At 36.3% G+C, this 20,205-nt stretch overlaps 1 protein-coding gene across 2 annotated transcripts in view; it reads left to right on the top strand.

Moving 5' to 3' along the window:
* Positions 1–20,205, top strand: part of LRRC7 (leucine rich repeat containing 7) — a 454,713-nt gene that overhangs the window by 391,293 nt on the left and 43,215 nt on the right. For both annotated transcript variants that reach the window (XM_049617014.1, XM_049617013.1), the window contains one exon: positions 18,862–19,083. In XM_049617014.1, coding sequence (XP_049472971.1) covers positions 18,862–19,083 — 222 coding nt within the window. The remainder of the gene's footprint in view (positions 1–18,861; positions 19,084–20,205) is intronic.

The following is a 20,205-nucleotide window of genomic DNA, read 5'->3' as shown; positions in this document are numbered from 1 at the left end:
TTACTTTCCAAAATGGGGGAAAGAGCACAGTGATGCATACCTTATAGAGTGGTTCTAAAAATTAACACCATGATGTAAAATATTTATCACAATGTCTGTCATATCAGTGTTTAATTATTGGTAGCTGTTATAATATTATTTTGGATAAAAATCTGTTAATTAGGGACAAGCTAAATTTTCATTTAGCGGTGTTCCTAACAGCAGGCTGTTAATGAGACCAAGGTCATGAGTTAGTGTCTCTTTTGAATTACTTATCCATTTAACACTGGCTTTACTCTTCATCTGGACAGTTTTATGAAATTATATAAATAATGGGGATGGAAGTGTCTATGGGAAAAAAAATGAAGGTGAATCACTGCAACTTAAAATATTAGCTGTATTAGTGAAGAGTGAGTAGCACCATCTCCACTTATGACAGAATTGTGTTTTTTACATTCTTTTTAATGTTTATTTATTTTTGAGAGAGAGACAGACAGACAGGCAGAGCGTGAGTGGGGGAGGGGCAGAGAGCAAGGGAGACAGAATCTGAAGCAGGCTCCAGGCTCTGAGCTGTCAGCACAGAGCCTGATGCGCGGCTCCAACCCACGAACCACGAGATCATGACCTGAGCCAAAGTCGGACTCTTAAATGACTGAGCCACGCAGTAGCCCCAGAATTGTGTTTTTTAAATTTGTATATGCGGTATCCCTCCATAAAGAAGCCATTTTTCAATATCTGAAACAAAACATAATTTACTGCTTGCTAGCAAATAGTACAATCTCTGAGTAAAACCACAGTCTGAGGAAGCATGGAGTTCAAGAATTGATGGATTTTCAGAAGTTGGAATATTTAGGGGTTAATTGACCTTGAACTGGGGAAGCATGGTTATTTGAGTGAGACTCTTGCTGATTGGCTAACTTTCAGGAGCAGTTTATAAAGCAAGTTGACATTGATTATTTGCCACAGGTTTAAAAACAGTTCTTTTGGGTGATTATCTATTGCTATGTCCAAAGAACAATCAGATCTTTAAGCAGCAGAGAACTTTTTATTCTCATTGCAATTATTGAGTACTTACTATGTACCAAGAAATTTGCTCAATTCAATACATTGTCTTCTTTATTCCTCACAATATTCTATGAAGCACTTATTATATCTACAGTTTTCATATGATAAGCAGAGGGCTTAGGTAGCTTGTATACGATTGCACAACTAAAAGCAAGAAGTAAAACCCAGGGTCATCTACCTTCAAAGATTGTGTTATCTGTACTGCCTCTTATTTTTTAAATTAACTCCTGGCATTTCTACAACCCTCCATTTCTATAATTTTGTTGTTTGAAGAATGTCATACAAATGGAATCCTATAGTATGTCATCTTTTGGGCTTAGCTTTTTTACTCAGCATAATTCTCTGAGGATTCATTCATATCGTTGTGTGTGTGTGTGTGTGTGTGTGTGTTAATAGTTTCTTACCTTTTATTGCTGTTTTGTATATTATGGTAAGGACACATCTGTTTGTTTGACCAGTCACCCACTGAAAGAAACTTGGATTGTTTCTAGTTTGGGGCTGTTATGAAGAAAGTTGTTCTAAACATTTGTGGACAGGTTTTTGTATGAATGTTGGTCTTAAGTCTCCAGGATAAATGCCCAGGAATATTACTGCTGCATCATATGGTACTCCTTGCATGTTTAGTTTTTTAAGAAACTGTTAAATGTTTCCAGAACGGCTCTTACCATTTTACATTTCAAGCAGCAGCAGCCTCTGAGTTTCTCCTCATCTTTGTCAGCATTTGTCGTTGTCACTATGGTTTATTTAGTCAGTCTGATACGTGTGTAGTGATATCTCACTGTGGTTTTAATTTGAATTTCTCCAATAGCTAATGATTTTGAACATCTTTTCATGTGCTTATTTGCTGCCATCTGTATAATCTTTGGTGAAATGTTTCTTCACATCTTTCAACATTATTCCAAATGGATTATTTAGTTTCTTACTTTTGCATTTTGAGGGTTCTTTGTTCTTGATCCCATTCTTGATTTGCTAATCTTTTCTCGAATTCTGTAGTTTGATTTTCATTCTCAACATTTTACATTTAAGTCTGTGATCTATTTTGAGCTAATTTATATACATACAAAGTATGAGACGTAGGTCAGGTCTCCTTTATTTTGCCTATGGATGTCTAATGGTGCCAGCATCGTTTGTTGAAAAGGCTATCTTTTTTCCATTGAATTGCTTTTGCACCTTTGACAAAAAGTCATTTGGGCAGATTTGTGTGAATCTATTTGTGGGTTCTCTGAACTGTTCCATTTATCTGTCTGTCCCTCTGCCAATATCACACAGTCCTGATTACTGTAATTATAATAATCTTGAAATCAGATAGGCTTATTCTTCCTGTTTTCTTCTTCTTTTTCAAAATCATTATAGTTATTCTATTTTTGCTGCCTTTCAATATAAATTTTAGAATAATCTTATATATATCCATTAAAAAATCATGCTGGGATTTTTATAGGAATTTGTTAAACCTGTGTATCAATTTGGAGAGAATTACGTCCTTACTATGTTAAGTCTTCCAATCCATAAATATGTCTTCATTTACTTAAATCTTTGATATCTTTCATCAGCATTGTGTAGTTTTCAGCGTATAAGTCCTGTGCAAGCTTTGTTTGATTTACACCTAAATATTTCACTTTTTTGTGTGTGTGATTGTATATGCTGTTGCTTGAAATTTCGATGTGCACATGTTTGTTGCTAACGTACATAAATACATTTGGTGTTGTATCCTGCAAACTTGCTCGACTCACTTGTTAGTTCTAGGAATATATTTTTGTTGATTCTTTTGATTTTCAATGTAGACAGTCATGTCATATGCAAATAAGGACAGTTAATTTCTTCCTCTTCAATCTGTATGCCTTTTATTTCCTTTTCTTGCCTTAGTCTATTGACTAGAACTTCCAGTACTGTGTTTAAAAAGAGTGGTGAGTGTGGACATCTGTGCCTTTACTTCATCTTAGGGAGGAAGTATTCAGTTTGCAACATTAAGTATAATGTTAGCTTTAAGTTTTTTGGAAATGTTCGTTATCAAGTTGGGTAAGTTCCCCTCCATTCCTATATATCTCAGAATTTTTGTTATGAATGGGAGCTGAATTTTGTCAAATGTCCTAGGTTTCCATTGATAGGATCACATGATTTTACTTCTGTAGTCCATTAATATGGTGCATTGCATTGGTTGATTTTGAAATATTGAGCAAGCTTTGAATCACTGGAATAAACCCTACTTGGTCATGGTACATAATTCTTTTATATATATATATTGCTGAATTCTATTTGTCAATATTTTGTTAAGGATTTTTGCATTCATCTATGAAGGAGGTTTGTAGTTTTCTTTTACTTCCTTTTTTTTTTTTTTTTTTTTTTGGTACTGTCTTTGTCTGGTTTTGTTATTGTGACAATACTATTTTTATAGAATATATTGGGAATGTTACTTCCTCTTCTGTTTTCTGGAAAAGAGTGTGTGGAATTGACATTAATTCTTATTTAAATGTTTGTTAGAATTCTCCGATGTAACCATCTGGACCTGGAGATTTCTTTCCTGGAAGATTTTAAATTACAGATTCCAATCTTGATAGTTACAGGGCTATTGAAATTATCTATTTCATATTGGATGAAATATGGTAGTTTGGGTTTTTCAAGAAAGTGGCCAATTTCATATGAATTGTCAAATTTATGTGTAGAGTTATTTTTAGTATTACCTTATTAGCCTTATGATGTTTATAGGACTGAAATGATATTCCCTTCTTCATTCCTAATTTTGGTAATTTATGTCTTCTTTTTTCTTTTTAAGTCTTACTAGAAATGTGTCAATTTTTTTATCTTTTCAAAGAACCAGCTCTTTGTTTCATCTATTTTATCTGTCAGTCACTTTCCATTTCACTGATTTCTGCTTTTTTTTCCTTCTCTTTTTATAATAATAAAAACTATAATATAATAATAACTATATAACTATATTATTATATAACTTAATAATAAAAACCAACTTGCTTTGGGTTTATTTAGCCCTTCTTTCCCTAGGCTCTTGATGTAGGATCTTAATTATTGATTTGAGGCTTCTTCTTTTCTAGTACCTACATTTAGGGTCATAAATTTTTCTCTTAGCACTGTTTTAGCTGTGTTCCACAAATTTTTATGTGCTGCATTTTCATTTATGTTCAGTTCAATATATTATTTTATTTCTTTTGAGACCTCTGTAACCCACACATTATTTCAAACTGTGTTGTGTAGTTTACAAGTGTTTAGATAGTTTTATCTTTTTGTCATAAATTTTTAGTTTGATTCTACTGTGGTTGGAGAATACATTCTGTGTTATTTTATTTCATTTAAATTTGCTGAGATTTGTTTTCTGGTTCAGGATATATTCTATCTTAGTAATTTTTCTATGAAAACTTGAAAATACTGTGTATTCGAATGACGTCAGGTGGAATGTTCAATAAATGACAATTAGATCTGGTTAGTTGATGGTATTGTTGAGTTCTTCTGTATTCTTGGTCATTTTCAGTGTAGTTCTATCAATTGTTGAGAGAAGAGTGTTGAAATCTCCAACTCTAATTGTGTATTTGTTTATTTCTCTATAAGTTCTATCAATTTTGGTCACGTATTTGCAGCTTTGTTATTGGAGCTATGTATGCATTTAGGATTGCTATGTCCCCTCAGTGGACTGACTCTTTTTTCATAACATAAGATCCCTCTCTATATTGAGTGTTTTTGCTCTGCTCTGAAATCTACCTTATCTAGTATTGATACAGCCCATTCTCTTTTCCTTTAACTAATATCTGCATGATATATATTTTTAATGCTTTTACTTTTTATCCTCCTATATTGTTATATTTGCAGTAATGTCTGCATATAGTTTTTATAGTCTGCATATAGTTGAGTAATGTTCCTTAATCCCTTCTGCCAAGATCTGTCTTTTAATTTGTGCATTTAGTCTCTTTGAATTTAAGAACTGACACATTAAGGTTTAAAGATTTAATGTAATTTTTTGTTTGTTGTTCTCTCTCTCTCTTTGCTTCTCTGATTTGTCTTTTTTTTTTTTTTTTTTTTTTTTTTTTTTTTTTTTTTTTTTTTTTTGCCTGCTTCCTGTGTGTTATTTGGACGTTTTTTAGAATTTCTATTTTATTTATCTACAGTGTTTTAGTAAACCTCTTTGTGTAGCTTTTTAAATGGTCGCTCTGGCTATTATATTCTATATACATAACTTACGAGAGTCTGCTAGTGTCATCACCTAACAGTTCAAATGAAGTGCAGAAACTTTACCTGTCTTTCTGTCAGTTCACCCTCCTCTGCTTATAGCTGTCTCAAACATTTCCTCTACATACATATAGAACCACCTCAGATAATGACATAGTTTTACTTCAGTCATCAAACATTACTTTGAAAATTCAAGAAGATAAAGAAGGCTCATTATAGGTATCCATATATTTGTTTGCTATGTTCTTTCTTTCTTTCTAATGTTCCAAGGTTTCCTCTTTTATTATTTCCTTTTTTATTTAGAGAACTTTCTTTAGCCATTATTTTAGGATAGGCCTGGTGGTGACAAATTTTCTTCATTTGTCTTCAGCTGAGAATGTCTCAATTTCTCTTTCATTCCTGAAGAACATTTTCACTGGTATAAAATGTTAGGTTGACAGTTCTATTCCTTCAGCGATTGAAAAATATTGTGCCACTTCTTTCCTTTCTCTTTGGTTTTTGATGAGACATCCACTGCCATTTGATTTGTTTTTAGTCTCTGGTGAGATGTCATTTTTCTCAGGCTGCCTTAGGACATTTTTCTTTGTCTTAAGTTTTCAGAAGTTTAATTATAAGGTGTCAATGCATGGTTTTCTTTGAGTTTAATCTGTGTGATATTCTGCTTCTCAGATCTGTAGGTTTTTGTCTTTTGACAAATATCAGAATTTTTCAGCAGTTATTTCCTCATTTAATTTTCAGCCCCATTCTCTTCCTCCTTTCCTTTCGATAATCTGATTATTAGGTCACTAACACTCTGGTCATTTTTTCCAGTGTGTTTTCTCTATTCAGATTGGATCATTTCTATTGCCCTGGCTTCTACTTTACTGTTTCTTTTCTTTGTTTTCTATATTCTGCTTTTAAGCCCATCCATTGAGCTTTTCAGTCATTGTATTTTCCAGCTCTAAAAATTCCATTTGTTTCTTCTTAATATCTTCTATTTATTTGCTGAAGTTTTATATTTTTCCACCGTTTTTTTTTCATTTGGTTTAAGCATATGCATAATTAGTCATTGATACATATTTTTAATTAGTTACCTTAAAATTTTTGTCAGATAATGCTAACATCTCCGTTCTCTCAGTGTTGGCATTTAGTGATTATCTTTTTCCATTTAGTTTGACATTTTCCTGGTTCTTGGTATGATTTAAACCTAGAAATTTTGTAGAATGTTATAAAACTCTCGATTGTACTTAAACCTTATGTTTTAGGTATCTTTCCTTGAAACCACTCCAACTGGAGAAGAATGGGGCACTGCCTCATTCAGGCCAGGTAGGGAGAAGTCCAATTTTCCCATTCGGTCTCCATTGACACTTGAGGCAAAGTCTTCTTGTTATTGCTAGATGAGGATGGAATTTCCAGCTCCACAGAGGGTCTCCACTAATACCTCAGTGGGAGTAGCCTCACTGAATGATAGAGAAGGTCCTGACTCTCACAAAAATAAAACCCAAGGGATTCAGTGCCATGTTGTTGCTTGGTCTCCAGATCCGTAATTGATCTGCATTATTCTGTCTTCTTTCCAGAGTTCCCTTATATTTGTTTATATAATTTTATATATATTGTTTATATATATTTGTTTTATATTATATGTCCAAGTTTCTTTATTATGTCCAAGGTTTTAATTGTGCTTAAAGGGAACAGGGAAAAGTCAGTCTACTTCATCTAACTGGAAGCAGAAGTCCAATTGTCTATATTTTTTAAACTTAACCTGCTTACTAAAAAAAGACACTACAGAACATATAGTATAAATGGAAAGTGATTAGGACTGTTTTGTAGTTTTTGTCGTTTTACAAAATTATTGTAACTGACTCATTTAAATGAGCGTCACTGGTTCCTTGAAATTAGTTACTGAATTATCCTTTTTAGATGATTCTGTGTTGTTGACACTGCTCCCAAACATTTTTGAACTCTGTTGGACTTAATGTGAGAGAATGAATTGTGCCCATTTGAATATTCTCAGCAGCATAAACTGTCATCTTTCGAGGCTGTTTGATTTTTGGAAGCAATCCTAAGTGGTTCAAGAGCCAAGGTGGCTAGTAAAACAGATGACAGATGAATTGGGTAATATACTTCTCAGTCTAGCATTCTTCACTTAGAGAATAGCGTGAACTAAAGCAGCGTAGTGAGAAAGTCATTTCTTTTATATCCTATAAAACCTCCCAAACACTTTAAATTTGTATGTAATAAGCTGGTTTAGCTGTGGTCAGAATTTTGTATGAACAGTGCCATTTGGTATCAAATCAACATTTCTTTCCTGTGATGCTGACATAAACGTTTTCTTGGGTTCTATGGATATTGGACTTTTTCCCTGTAAATTCTGACAGTATGGTTTTGGGTCAACTTGAAAATACTATGTTTCATCACTATTCTCCTCAAATACATGTTATTTTGTCCAACCTCCCCTTGAAAGTTCAAAACAAATGTCAGATCTACTCTATTTCTTTTTATCATTCAAAATGTGTAGTACAGTCTTTACAGAAAGCTTCATGTTCAAATTCCCCTTCAGTATGAGTCAGTGTTCTCAAGACTAACCCTCTGCTTGAACAAATCGAGCCTCTGACATTTTCTACATTTTCATTAGCCCTTTGTACTTCATCATAAGCATCCTCATTACCTTTCTCAAGCCTTTGTGCCAGTCAGAAAAAAACCCTCTTTACAGTCCCTCCAACACTGTAATTGTCCCATTAGATATCTTATGTCACTTATGTTTGCTTAACTTCACACAAAATTTAGTGTTAACTCCTGGCTTTCTTCTGTATCTCCCTCTCCCCATTCGCTGCAGCCTGTATCCCCAACAGAGAATGAAAGAACAGTACTGATGCAGACAGAATCATTTTACAGCACATTCTTTTCATGCCCATTTGATGTTTTACCAAACCATGTGAGAACATGAGCTTCATTACTTCATAATTATGGAAAGATTGCTAAATACACTTATTTGCCTAACTATAACAATCTGTCACATCCATAGGATCTAAAATAGATAACAGACCTAATTCAATAAGTAGGAATGGCCCTTTGGCAAATTAAAGAGCTGCTAAAGAAATTTAATATATCCTAAACCTGATCCTTTTGTTCCTTTTCAGAACAGAAAAGTCAATTTGGGGGTAAGGAGATTGCAGTATAGTTTTGTGTTTAAGAGAATGACCTTTAATAGTCAGACAGCCTTGGTTCAAATCCTGATCCTGTCAGTTTACCACTAGTGCAAATTACTTGGGAAAGCTACTTAACCTCCCCAAGACTTAGTTTCCTCCTTAGCAAAATTGGGTAATAATAATTCATAATAATTAATCTCTAATGCTGTTATATGGACTAAAGGAGGTAATATGTATAAGGTAAGTTTTAGTGCATTGTTTAGCACCTAGTGTTTGGATAGTAGTCATTATTTATTAAATGCCAGTTACTGTGCAAGTCATTAAAGATGATAAGTAGGATATAGAGCTTGCCTTCAAGGAGTTCCAAATCAAAGCATAGTCCTGGGCTGCACCTATCCCATGAGAAGGTAAAAATAAACCAGAAAAATAATTCTACAGGCTATTATATAATATATGCAATCAGCTTTTCACCCTTGGATAGACCATTACAAGAATATTCTAATAAATGTAGGGGTTGTTAAGCAGTCTTTATTGATGTTCTCATGTAGATTATGCATCCATGGGTTTAAAGTAATGTTCTAGATCCCTCTAAGTTTTTCTCTTTTTTCTATAATTTACTTATTTTTTATAATTTACATCCAAGTTAGTTAGCACATGAGGCAACAATGATTTCAGCAGTAGATTCCTTAAGCCCCTTACCCATTTAGCCCATCCTCCCTCCCACAACCCCTCCAGCAACCCTCTGTTTGTTCTCTATATTCAAGAGTCTCTTATGTTTTGTCCCCCTCCATGTTTTTATATTATTTTTTTTTCTTAGATACCATTTTTATTTTTTTATTTTTTTTTAATTAATTAATTTATTTATTTTTTAGTTTATTGTCAAATTGGTTTCCATACAACACCCAGTGCTCATCCCAAAAGGTGCCCTCCTCATTACCCATCACCCACCATCCCTGCCCTCCCACCCCCCATCAGCCCTCAGCTCACGTTTTTATATTATTTTTGCTTCCCTTCCCTTAAGTTCATGTGTTCTATATCTTAAAATTCACTTATGAGTGAAGTCATATGGCATTTGTCTTTCTCTGACTGGCTAATTTTGCTTAGCATAATACCCTCTAGTTCCATCCACGTAGTTGCAAATGGCAAGATTTCATTCTTTTTGATTGCTGAATAATACTCCATTGCATATACATGCCACTTCTTCTTTATCCATATATCCATTGACAGACATATGGGCTCTTTCCATACTTTGGCTATTGTTGATAGTGCTGCTATAAACACTGGGGTTCATGTGCCCCTTGGAAACAGCATACCTGTATCTCTTGGATAAATACCTAGTAGTGCAATTCCTAGGTCACGGGATAGTTCTATTTTTAATATTTTGAGGAACCTCCATACTGTTTTCCAGAGTTGTGGCCCTAGTTTGCATTCCCACCAACAATGCAAAAAAGATCCTCTTTCTCTGCATCCTCGCCAACATCTGTTGTTGCCTGAGTTGTTATTGTTAGCCATTCTGACAGGTGTGAGGTGATATCTCAATGTGGTTTTGATTTGTATTTCTCTGATGATGAGTGATGTTGAGCATTTTTCATGTGTCAATTGACCATCTGGCTGTCTTCTTTGGAGAAGTGTCTATTCATGTCTTTTGCCCATTTCTTCACTGGATTATTTGTTTTTTGGGTGTTGACTTTGATAAGTTCTTTATAGATTTTTCCTCTGGTACACAGAAGCTTTTTATTTTCATGAGGTCCCAATAGTTCATTTTGCTTTGGTTTCCCTTGCTTCCAGAGACAGGTTGAGTAAGAAGTTACTGCGTCCAAGGTCAAAGAGGGTTTTTTTTATTTTTTTTAATGTTTATTTATTATTGAGAGACAGAGAGAGAGAGACAGAGCATGAGCATGGGAGGGGCAGAGAGAGGGGGAGACACAGAATCTGAAAGCAGACTCCAGGCTCTGAGCTGTCAGCACAGAGCCCGAGTCGGGGCTCAAACTCACAAACCACGAGACCATGACCTGAGCCGAAGTCAGACGCTTACTGACTGAGCCACCCAGGCACCCCCAAGGTCAAAGAGGTTTCTGTCTGCTTTCTCCTCAAGCATTTTGATGGCTTCTTGTCTTACCCTGAGCTCTTTCATCCATTTTGAGTTTATTTTTGTGTATGGTGTAAGAAAGTGGTCCAGGTTCATTTTTCTGCATGTCACTATCCAGTTTTCCCAGCACTATTTGCTGAAGAGACTGTCTTTATTCCATCGGATATTCATTCCTGCTTTATCAATGATTAGTTGGCCATATGTTTGTGGGTCAATTTCTGGGTTCTCTATTCTGTTCTTTTGATCTGAGTGTCTGTTTTTGTGCCAGTACCATACTGTCTTGATGATTACAGGTTGTAATACAGCTTCAAGTCTGGGATTGTGATGCCTCCAGCTTTGGTTTTCTTTTTCAAGATTGCTTTGCCTACTCGGGGTCTTTTATCATTCCATACAAATTTCAGAGTTGTTTGTTCTAGCTCTGTGAAGAATGCTGGTGTTATTTTGATAGGTATTGCATTGAATACGTAGATTGCTTTGGGTAGTATTGACATTTTAACAATATTTGTTCTTCCTATCCAGGAGCATGGAATATTTTTCCTTTTTTTGTGTGTGTCTTCTTCAATTTCTTTCATAAACTTTCTATAGTTTTCAGTGTATAGATTTTTCACTTCTTTGGTTAGATTTATTCCTAGGTATTTTATGATTTTTGGTGCAATTGTAAATGGGATTGATTCCTTGATTTCGCTTTCTGTTGCTTCATTATTGGGTGTATAGGAATGCAACCCATTTCTGTGCATTGATTTTATATCCTGTGACTGTGCTGAATTCATGGATCAGTTCTAGCAGTTTTTTGGTGGAATATTTTGGGTTTTCCATAAAGAGTATCATGTAATCTGCAAAAAGTGAAAGTAAGCCTCCTCCTGGCCGATTTGGATGCCTTTTATTTCTTTGTGTTGTCTGATTGCTCAGGTTAAGACATCCAATACTATGTTGAATAAGAGTGGCGAGAGTGGACATCCCTGTCTCCTTCCTGACCATAGGGGGAAAGCTCTCAGTTTTTCCCCATTGAGGATGATATTAATGGTGGGTTTTTCATATATGACTTTTACAGTCTTGAGGTATGATCCTTCTATCCGTACTTTCTTGAGGGTTTTTATCAAGAAAGGATGCTGTATTTTGTCAAATTCTTTCTCTGCGTCTGCTGAGAGGATCATGTGGTTCTTGTCCTTTCTTTTATTGATATGCTGTATCACATTGATTGATTTGCTGATATTGAACCAACCCAGCATCCCAGGTGTAAATCCCACTTGGTCATGGTGAATAATTTTTTTAATGTATGGTTGGATCTGGTTGGCTAGTATGTTTTTGAGGATTTTTGCATCCATGTTCATCAGGGAAATTGGTCTATAGTTCTCCTTTTTAGTGGGGTCTTTGGTTTTGGAATCAAGGTAATGCTGGCTTCATAGAAAGAGTTTGGAAGTTTTCCTTCCATTTCAATTTTTTGGAACAGCTTCAAAAAAATAGGAGGTCCCTCTTCTCTAAATGTTTGGTAGAATTCCCCTGGAAAGCCATCTGGCCCCGGACTCCTGTTTTGGGGAAATTTTTATTACTAATTCGATTTCTTTACTGGTTATGGGTCTGTTAAAATTTTCTATTTCTTCCTGTTTTAGTTTTGGTAGTTTATATTTTTCTAGGAATTTTCCCATTTCTTCCAGATTGCCCATTATATTGGCATATAATTGCTCATAATATTCTCTTCTTATTGTTTGTATTTCTGCTGTGTGGGTTGTGATCTCTCCTCTTTCATTCTTGATTTTATTTATTTTGGTCCTTTCCTTTTTCTTTTTGATCAAACTGGCTAGGCGTTTATCAGTTTTGTTAATTCTTTCAAAGAACCAGCTTCTAGTTTCGTTGATTCATTCTACTTGGTTTTTTTTTGGTTTCTATAACATTAATTTCTGCTCTAATCTTTATTATTTCCTGTATTCTACCGGTTTGGGTTTTTTTTTTTTTTTTTTTTTTCACAACAACTTTTTTTTTTTTTTTTTTTTTTTTTGGGACAGAGAGAGACAGAGCATGAACGGGGGAGGGGCAGAGAGAGAGGGAGACACAGAATCGGAAACAGGCTCCAGGCTCCGAGCCATCAGCCCAGAGCCTGACGCGGGGCTCGAACTCACGGACGGCGAGATCGTGACCTGGCTGAAGTCGGACGCTTAACCGACTGCGCCACCCAGGCGCCCCCCGGTTTGGGGTTTTATTTGCTGTTCTTTTTCCAGATCTTTAAGGTGTGAGGTTAGGTTATGTATCTGTGACCTTTCTTCCTTCTTTAGGAAGGCCTGGATTGCTATATACTTCCCTCCTATGACTGCCTTGCTGCACCCCAGAGGTTTGGGGCTGTGGTGTTATCATTTGCATTGGCTTCCATGTACTTTTTAATTTCCTCTTTAACTTCTTGGTTAGCCCATTCATTCTTTAGTAGGATGGTCTTTAGTCTCCAAGTATTTGTTAACTTTCCACATTTTTTCTTGTGGTTGATTTTGAGTTTCAAAGCATTGTGGTCTGAAAATATGTATGGTATGATCTCGATCTTTTTGTTCTTGTTGAGAGCCGATTTGTGTTCCAGTATGTGATCTATTCTGAACAACATTCCATGTGCACTGGAGAAGAATGTGTATTCCACTGCTGTAGGATGAAATGTTCTGAATATATCCATTAACTCCATCTGGTCCAATGTGTCATTCACAGCCATTATTTCCTTGTTGATTTTCTGTTTAGATGATCTGTCCATTGTTGTAACTGGGGTGTTGAAGTCCCCTAGTATTATGGTATTATTATCAATGAGTTTCTTTATGTTTATAATTCACTGATTTATATATTTGGGTGGTCCACATTTGGAGCATAAATGTTTACAACTGTTAGATCTTCTTGGTGGATAGACCCCTTAATTATTATATAATGTCCTTCTTCATCTCTTGTTATTGTCTTTATTTTAAAGTATTCATTGTCTGATATAAGTATGGCTACTCTGGCTTTGTTTTGGTGACTGTTAGCATGATAGATGGTTCTCCATCCCCTTACTTTCAATCTGAAGGTGTCTTTAGGTCTAAAGTGAGTCCCTTGTAAACAGCATACAGATGGATCTTGTTTTCTTACCCATTCTGTTACCCTCTGTCTTTTTAATTGGAACATTTAGTCTATTGATGTTTAGAATGAGTACTGAAAGATATGAATTTATTGCCATTATGTTGCCTGTAGAGTTGGAGTTTCTGGTGGTGTTCTCTGGTCCTTTCTAGTCTTTGTTGCTTGTGGTCGTTTTTTTTTTTTTTTTCCATCTTTTCTCCCCTCAGAGAGTCCCTCTTAAAATTTCTTGCAGGGCTGGTTTAGTGATCATGAACTCCTTTAATTTTTGTTTGTCTGGGAACCTTTCTATCTCTCCTTCTATTTTGAATGCCAGCCTTGCTGGATAAAGAATTCTTGGCTGCATGTTTTTCTGATACAGCACATTGAATGTATCCTGCCACTCCTTTCTGGCCTGCCAAGTTTCCGTGGATAAGTCTGCTGCAAACCTGATCTGTCTTCCCTTGTTGGTAAGGACCTTTTTTCCCTTGCTGCTTTGATGATTCTTTCCTTGCCTGATAATTTTGTGAATTTGACTATGATATGCCTTGTTGATGGTTGGTTTTTGTTGAATCTGATGGGAGTCCTCTGTGCTTCCTGGATTTTGATGTCTGTGTCTTTCCCCAGGTTAGGAAAGTTTTCTGCTATGATTTGCTCACATAACCCTTCTATCCCTTTTTCTCTCTCTGCATCTTCTGGGACCCCTCTGATTCTGATGTTGTTCCTTTTTAATGAGTCCGATTTCTCTAATTATTAAATTGTGCTCTTTTGCCTTAGTCTCCCTCTTTTTTTCTGCTTCAATTTTCTCCATAAATTTATTCTCTATATCACTGATTCACTGCTCTGTCTCATCCATCCTTGCCACTGTGGCCACCATTTGAGATTGCAGCTCAGTTATAACATTTTTTATTTCATCCTGACTAGCTTTTATCTTCACATAAAGAGATTCTAATCTGTTTTCAACCCAGCTAGTATTCTTATTATCATGATTCTAAATTCTAGTTCAGACATCTTGCTTGTATCTGTGTTGATTAAGTCCATGGCTGTCATTTCGTCATTTTCTTTCTTTTGGGATGAATTCCTTCATTTCATCATTTTGAAGGAAGAAAGAAATTAATAAGGTAAAAAACATTAAAATTAAAAACTTAAAAACAGTACAAAAAAATCAAATAAAGGATGCTAGATCCTAGGTGTGTTCTGGTCTGGTTGTTGAAAGGAGCTTGATAGATTAGAGAAAAAAGGAAAAGATAAGGAAAAAAAGGATAAAAAAGGAAAATGTTTGAAAATTTGAAAAAATGAATACAATAAGATGAAATGATGGAAGGAAAAAAAAGAATTTGAAAGTTTTACAAATAAGTAAAAAATAGAGTAGAAAAAAATTAAAGAAAAATATTTTAATAGAAATGGAGAATAACAATAATTTTTTTCCTCTTTTTGCATTCAAGAATAAAAACAGAAAAAAATGAATAGATGGACCAGCAAACAGACTGAAGTACGATTAAAATTACATTGGTTTCCCTTAGAAGTTGAACTATGAAACACTTTATAAACTAAGCAGGCAGAGAGACTTGTGTTGTTCCTGAAGAGTGAGTTTGGCCCAGTTGGGCTGGGCTCCATTCTCCACTAGATAGTGCTGTTTAGCTTACTGGGGTGGATTGTTGTGGCACATGTAGGTGTGTATGCACATGCGTGGGAGAGGTGAAATTGGTGTCACCCAGCTACCCAATCTCTAGTATCAGAACTCTGTGCTCTCCCTAACCAGCAATTGTGCATCCCTCCTTTGTCTCTGGCTTCTGTCCACTTCCTGCTTTTACACTGTGACCAAGCCATCAGCTTGCCAGGCAGCTCCTCCCTCCTGAGTTTTATCTCATATGTGACTGTGTTTCCCAACCCCTCACTTCTGAGGGACTGCAGCTTTGACCTACTCAGACCTTCTGGGTGAGGGTCTCACAGAGAAATGGCCAGATGCCAGCCCACCCTCAGGAATGTTTGGGAGACCACGCTGCTGCCGATGCCCAGAGACTGTAGCTGGGTGCCAGTCTGCCCCAGAAAAAAATCATGCAATCATGTAACAGCAGCATTTCAGTGATTATGGAAAATCACAACACACATCTGGTGCCAGGCTTCCCCCCTTAACATCCTTGTTTCAGTACCAGTGAATGTGATAGTCTCTGGGGACCATTTGGGACCTTTACCTGTGGAGAGGCCGCACAGCCTCTACCAAGTTTCCTCTCAGCAGGGGAACTGCCTCTCTCCATGTGTCCTGAGGACCCTGAAGACCTCTTTCTTTCTGCTTCTGGGGATTCGCCCTTCCCACCAGAGCACCACCAGGTATCAAGCTGCAGGGTTGCAGACTCTGCACTCCCCCTGTTTATAGAATCTTGATGGAATTTAAACCCTCTCCTTTCTAATTTCTCCCTTTTTTGTTCAGTCCTTTGTGTACACTTTATTTTCTCTCTAGCTGCTTTTGGGCATTGGAGGTGCTTTCTGTATTCTCTCCCCCTCGCCGTCCTCTCTCCACAAGCAAAAACAGCTCCCTGCCCTGCACAGCTCCTCCTCTCCCCCGCCAAGTCACCTCTCTGCACTGCATACCTGCTGAGTTCTCTGGTTCAGGTTGTACAGATTGTTGTGTTAATCCTCAAATCAGTTTTCTAGGTGTGCAGGATGGTTACATTTCAGGGACAAGAGATGCAAAAAAACTTCCATGCTATTCCTCCATCTCTGCCCCTCTAGATCCCTCTAAGTTTTTCTGGGTGTTAACAATTCTTTGCTTGTCTATGTGATCACTTTCATTTAAACTGATGGTGTTCCTCTTTTCCACTGGCTCAAGCACTGACTGAAGACCCACGAATTATGACAGTGGAGGTGACAAGCAGGTATAAGTGTAAAATCAATTTATTGTTCCATAGCCAAGTTGTACAGCTTCAGTTGGCCTACATCATCAGCTCCTCTAACTCCAGGAAATCAATGTCTAGCTATGTAACTTAGCATAGCTTAGCATGCCAGTGAGTTCATTCAGAGTATAGCAGCTCAAAATGTCATACAGCTTATCGTGGCTTTTCTCTCCTACCGAACAAGAGAATGTGAAATTCTATAGAGGTAGGAAAGAATTAAACTAAAGACAAAAATTTGACCAGGAGGGTGTTCAGTCATCAATAATAGCTCTCAAAGTTGCAACATCTCCTTTCATTTAGATTTCTGAGAAGGGAATAGGTGCAATAAATATATTTTTGCCCTTTATAAAGCTATCTTAGTTGTGTTTATGATGTTATAGTTTTGCCATTCTTGGTTAGTTGTGTTGGATAACGTTGGATTGGTAATTATTTTCACATTGTGCTCGTTTTGCCTGACACTCTTTTTTTGCATCTTTTCTTCCAATTTTTCATGACTGATATATGTTTACTGTTTCTGAATGTAAAAAATTGTACATGATAATAAGCTAACCAGTTGGGGTCTAAATATATATTCAAATGGTTGTTTACTTTGCCATTCATATTGTGAGATAATAACTTTGAGTATTTTTTTACTGAAATCACCTTTTGTTTGGAACCAAGCAATATGCCTCCCATCTTCTCCAAATGATTTTCCATGATCACTATTTTCTTATGTCTCACACTCCTCTTTTTTTAAGAATTTTTAAAAATTCAAATTAATCTCTTCCTTGAATACATGTTTAATAATGTTTCCTTTATTCCTCCAATCTGATTTCTTAATCAAAAATCTTGATTAGTCAGACTTTCCTAGCTAATGAATTACAAATTTGTTACTAATAGCAAAATTCACAGCCTTTCCTAGCTAATGAATTCTAAGGTAAAATTCACTTTTGAATTCCAAATTATCTACCCTTAAAAGATCAACAAAAAATAACTAATTCAGGAAGTAACCCCTCAGATGTTTTCCATAGTAATAGGTGATGTACCAAGCACAACAGTAAAACATATGTTTAAAACTATTAATGATAAGCATTCACTTTCCATGTTAGACCTCCATGTTAAACTATACATAATTTTGAAAGGTGTATGCTAGGTTACCAGCCCACAAGCAGAACTGCTTGGTTGGTGGAAAAGGTTTCAGAAAGAACGACTCAAGGAACCAATGCTAGAACAAAGGCAAGAAAATCAAAGTGAGCACAGAAGCAGTGGTATGCACCATATCATTTGAAGATTGGAGACCAAGTGAACATGTCTTCTCCCTCCAACAGCCACCCTTAAGAAGTAAGAAATGATCATTACTGGGGCAATTGGTTGGCTCAGTTGGTTAAGCGTCCAACTTCAGCTTAGGTCATGCTGTCATGCTCATGAGTTTGAGCCCCACGTCGGGCTCTGTGCTGACAGCTCAGGGCCTGGAGCCTGCTTCCAATTCTGTGTCTCCCTCCCTCTCTCTGCCCCTCTCCCATTTGCACTCTGTCTCTGAAAAATAAACAAACATTAAAAAAAAGTAGATTGCTTTACATGAGGTACTAATAATCTCTCTAAAACTCACAATGGGATGATATGCATGCAGAGCTCACTTTGAAGACCTTTCCATATCTAGTGCCTCCATGAGTTAGAGATACTCACAAGAATTTATCATATCATTCATTTTCAATGTGACTTAAAGATTCCCAAAACCATACTCTTGATTTAACAATGCAGAAAATGAATAAATACTGATTAAACTCACCTGAACAAGCTCACTATGCACTGTGGCACAATGGAATATATACACTTCAATTCTTTTGCTACAGAATTAGGAACTGGGTTCTGTCATTCTCCCCCTGATGTTTCCTATACTACATCTCTCTCCCTGCTGTTATTCAAAATAAAATGCCAGAGGGGCGCCTGGGTGGCTCAGTCGGTTGAACATCCGACTTCGGCTCAGGTCATGATCTTGCAGTGAGTTCGAGCCCGCGTCCAGCTCTGTGCTGACAGCTCAGAGCCTGGAGCCTGCTTCGGATTCTGTGTCTCCTTCTCTCTCTGCCTATCCCCCACTTGTGCTCTATCTCTCAAAAATAAATAAATAAATGTGAAAAAAAATTTTTTTAATAAAATAAAATGCCAGATAGAACTCCACTTTATTTTTAAGTTGTGACTTCTTTTTCTTCTTCAAATTTTTCAGGGATAATTTTGCTCCCTTAAAATCAGGGACAAAATAATCTGTGGCAAGACATTAAATGACTGTGAATGTATTTATTGCAACCTTGCTCCAATATTAACATTTTCACAAACCACAGTAGGCAGACCCTTACTGTTTTTTCATTATCCTTTCCAGCAGTGGCTGAGAGCCCAAATGATGCCACTTTACCAGAGAGGTATTCTGTACGTGTTTTCTACTTTAATCACATCCTTTCAACACCATGAATCTTCGTCTGACAAATTATCTTCTCCACAGGCAGGAAGCCACATCCAGACTTTGATGGGGTCCCAAAGCCTTCAGCATCGGAGCCGGGAGCAGCAGCCATATGAGGGAAATATAAACAAAGTGACCATCCAGCAATTTCAGTCACCATTGCCTATTCAGATCCCCTCTTCACAGGCCACCCGGGGACCTCAGCCTGGACGGTGCTTAATTCAAACTAAAGGGCAAAGGAGTATGGATGGATATCCAGAGCAGGTGAGAAGAGTTTTTATAATTGATGAAGTTTCAGGGAATGTTCAGGGCAGTCCAATGAATCCATAGTTTACCTTCTCTCATTTATGTAGTCTGGGACAAATTAATGCTGTCACCATGTTGAATGGAGTGGAGCATTCTTTGTAGGGGTTTTCTCATTATTTTCAGTGGTTAAACACTACAACACATAAAAATTGATTGTTGATAAAATTTCCTTTTCACATAAGGAAAAACTGATGAACTGGAAGTTTTTCTTGTTTATCCTACACCATCTACTCAATTTCAACTCCAATTTAGCTCTATTGCACAGCTTTTGAATATTAGAGTCAGGGGATTAAGTGTATTTACCAAGGCCTCTGGTGAAACTGACAGTGTGAAACTGTGGGACAGTGGGAACCTTTTTTGAAAGTCCCTTCTGATTGTTGAATAAGACAAAGATAAAGCTTTACTCTGAAGAAAATGATAAAGATCAGTTTGAACGGAAACATTTCTGAAATGCTCCAAAAACTACTGACAAATACCAAGTAGCACAAAAATTGCTTCTCCTTTGACGTATCTAAAATTAGGATTTACTTTTCCATTACAGAATCTGTTTTTCTTCCTTAGAACCAGAAAACTGAATAGGATCTTATCTATTAAATTATATTACACTTAGAAAGCAAGACATTAAGATCTTAATACTCCCATAAAATTAATTTCTTTTATTTCATTCTTCAGATAACTTGGCAAAGCTCCTACTGACTTCACCAACTCCTTAATATGGTATATAAGGATTTCATTTTATTACTGCCTACTCTAAGCTTCACACATTACCCTACCTTATTTTCTGAACATCTCAGACATTACCTTCGTTCTCCAGTTTTTTCTTTTACACTGTTAATAGCCACTCATGATTTGGATCCCAGCTGCTCTAGACATTGCCTCTATTTCTTAAAATCCTTCTTGAAGCTGAGATTATGTCTTAATCATTCTCAGAATCATTGGCTTTTTTTTAAAGACAATTTTCTTCCTATCCTGCCTTGATCTAGGTCAAGTGTTGGATTTAAGGTAATAAGGTAAATAAACCAGAAAGGTGCCTTTAATCAGGTTATGATATGATGTTTTTAATTCTCCAGAGATTCTTAA

This window comes from Panthera uncia, assembly GCF_023721935.1.
Source record: "Panthera uncia isolate 11264 chromosome C1 unlocalized genomic scaffold, Puncia_PCG_1.0 HiC_scaffold_4, whole genome shotgun sequence".
Taxonomy (NCBI): Eukaryota; Metazoa; Chordata; class Mammalia; order Carnivora; family Felidae; genus Panthera; species Panthera uncia.
Note: the sequence above shows the minus strand (reverse complement) of the source record. Positions and strands in the feature narration are given on the sequence as shown.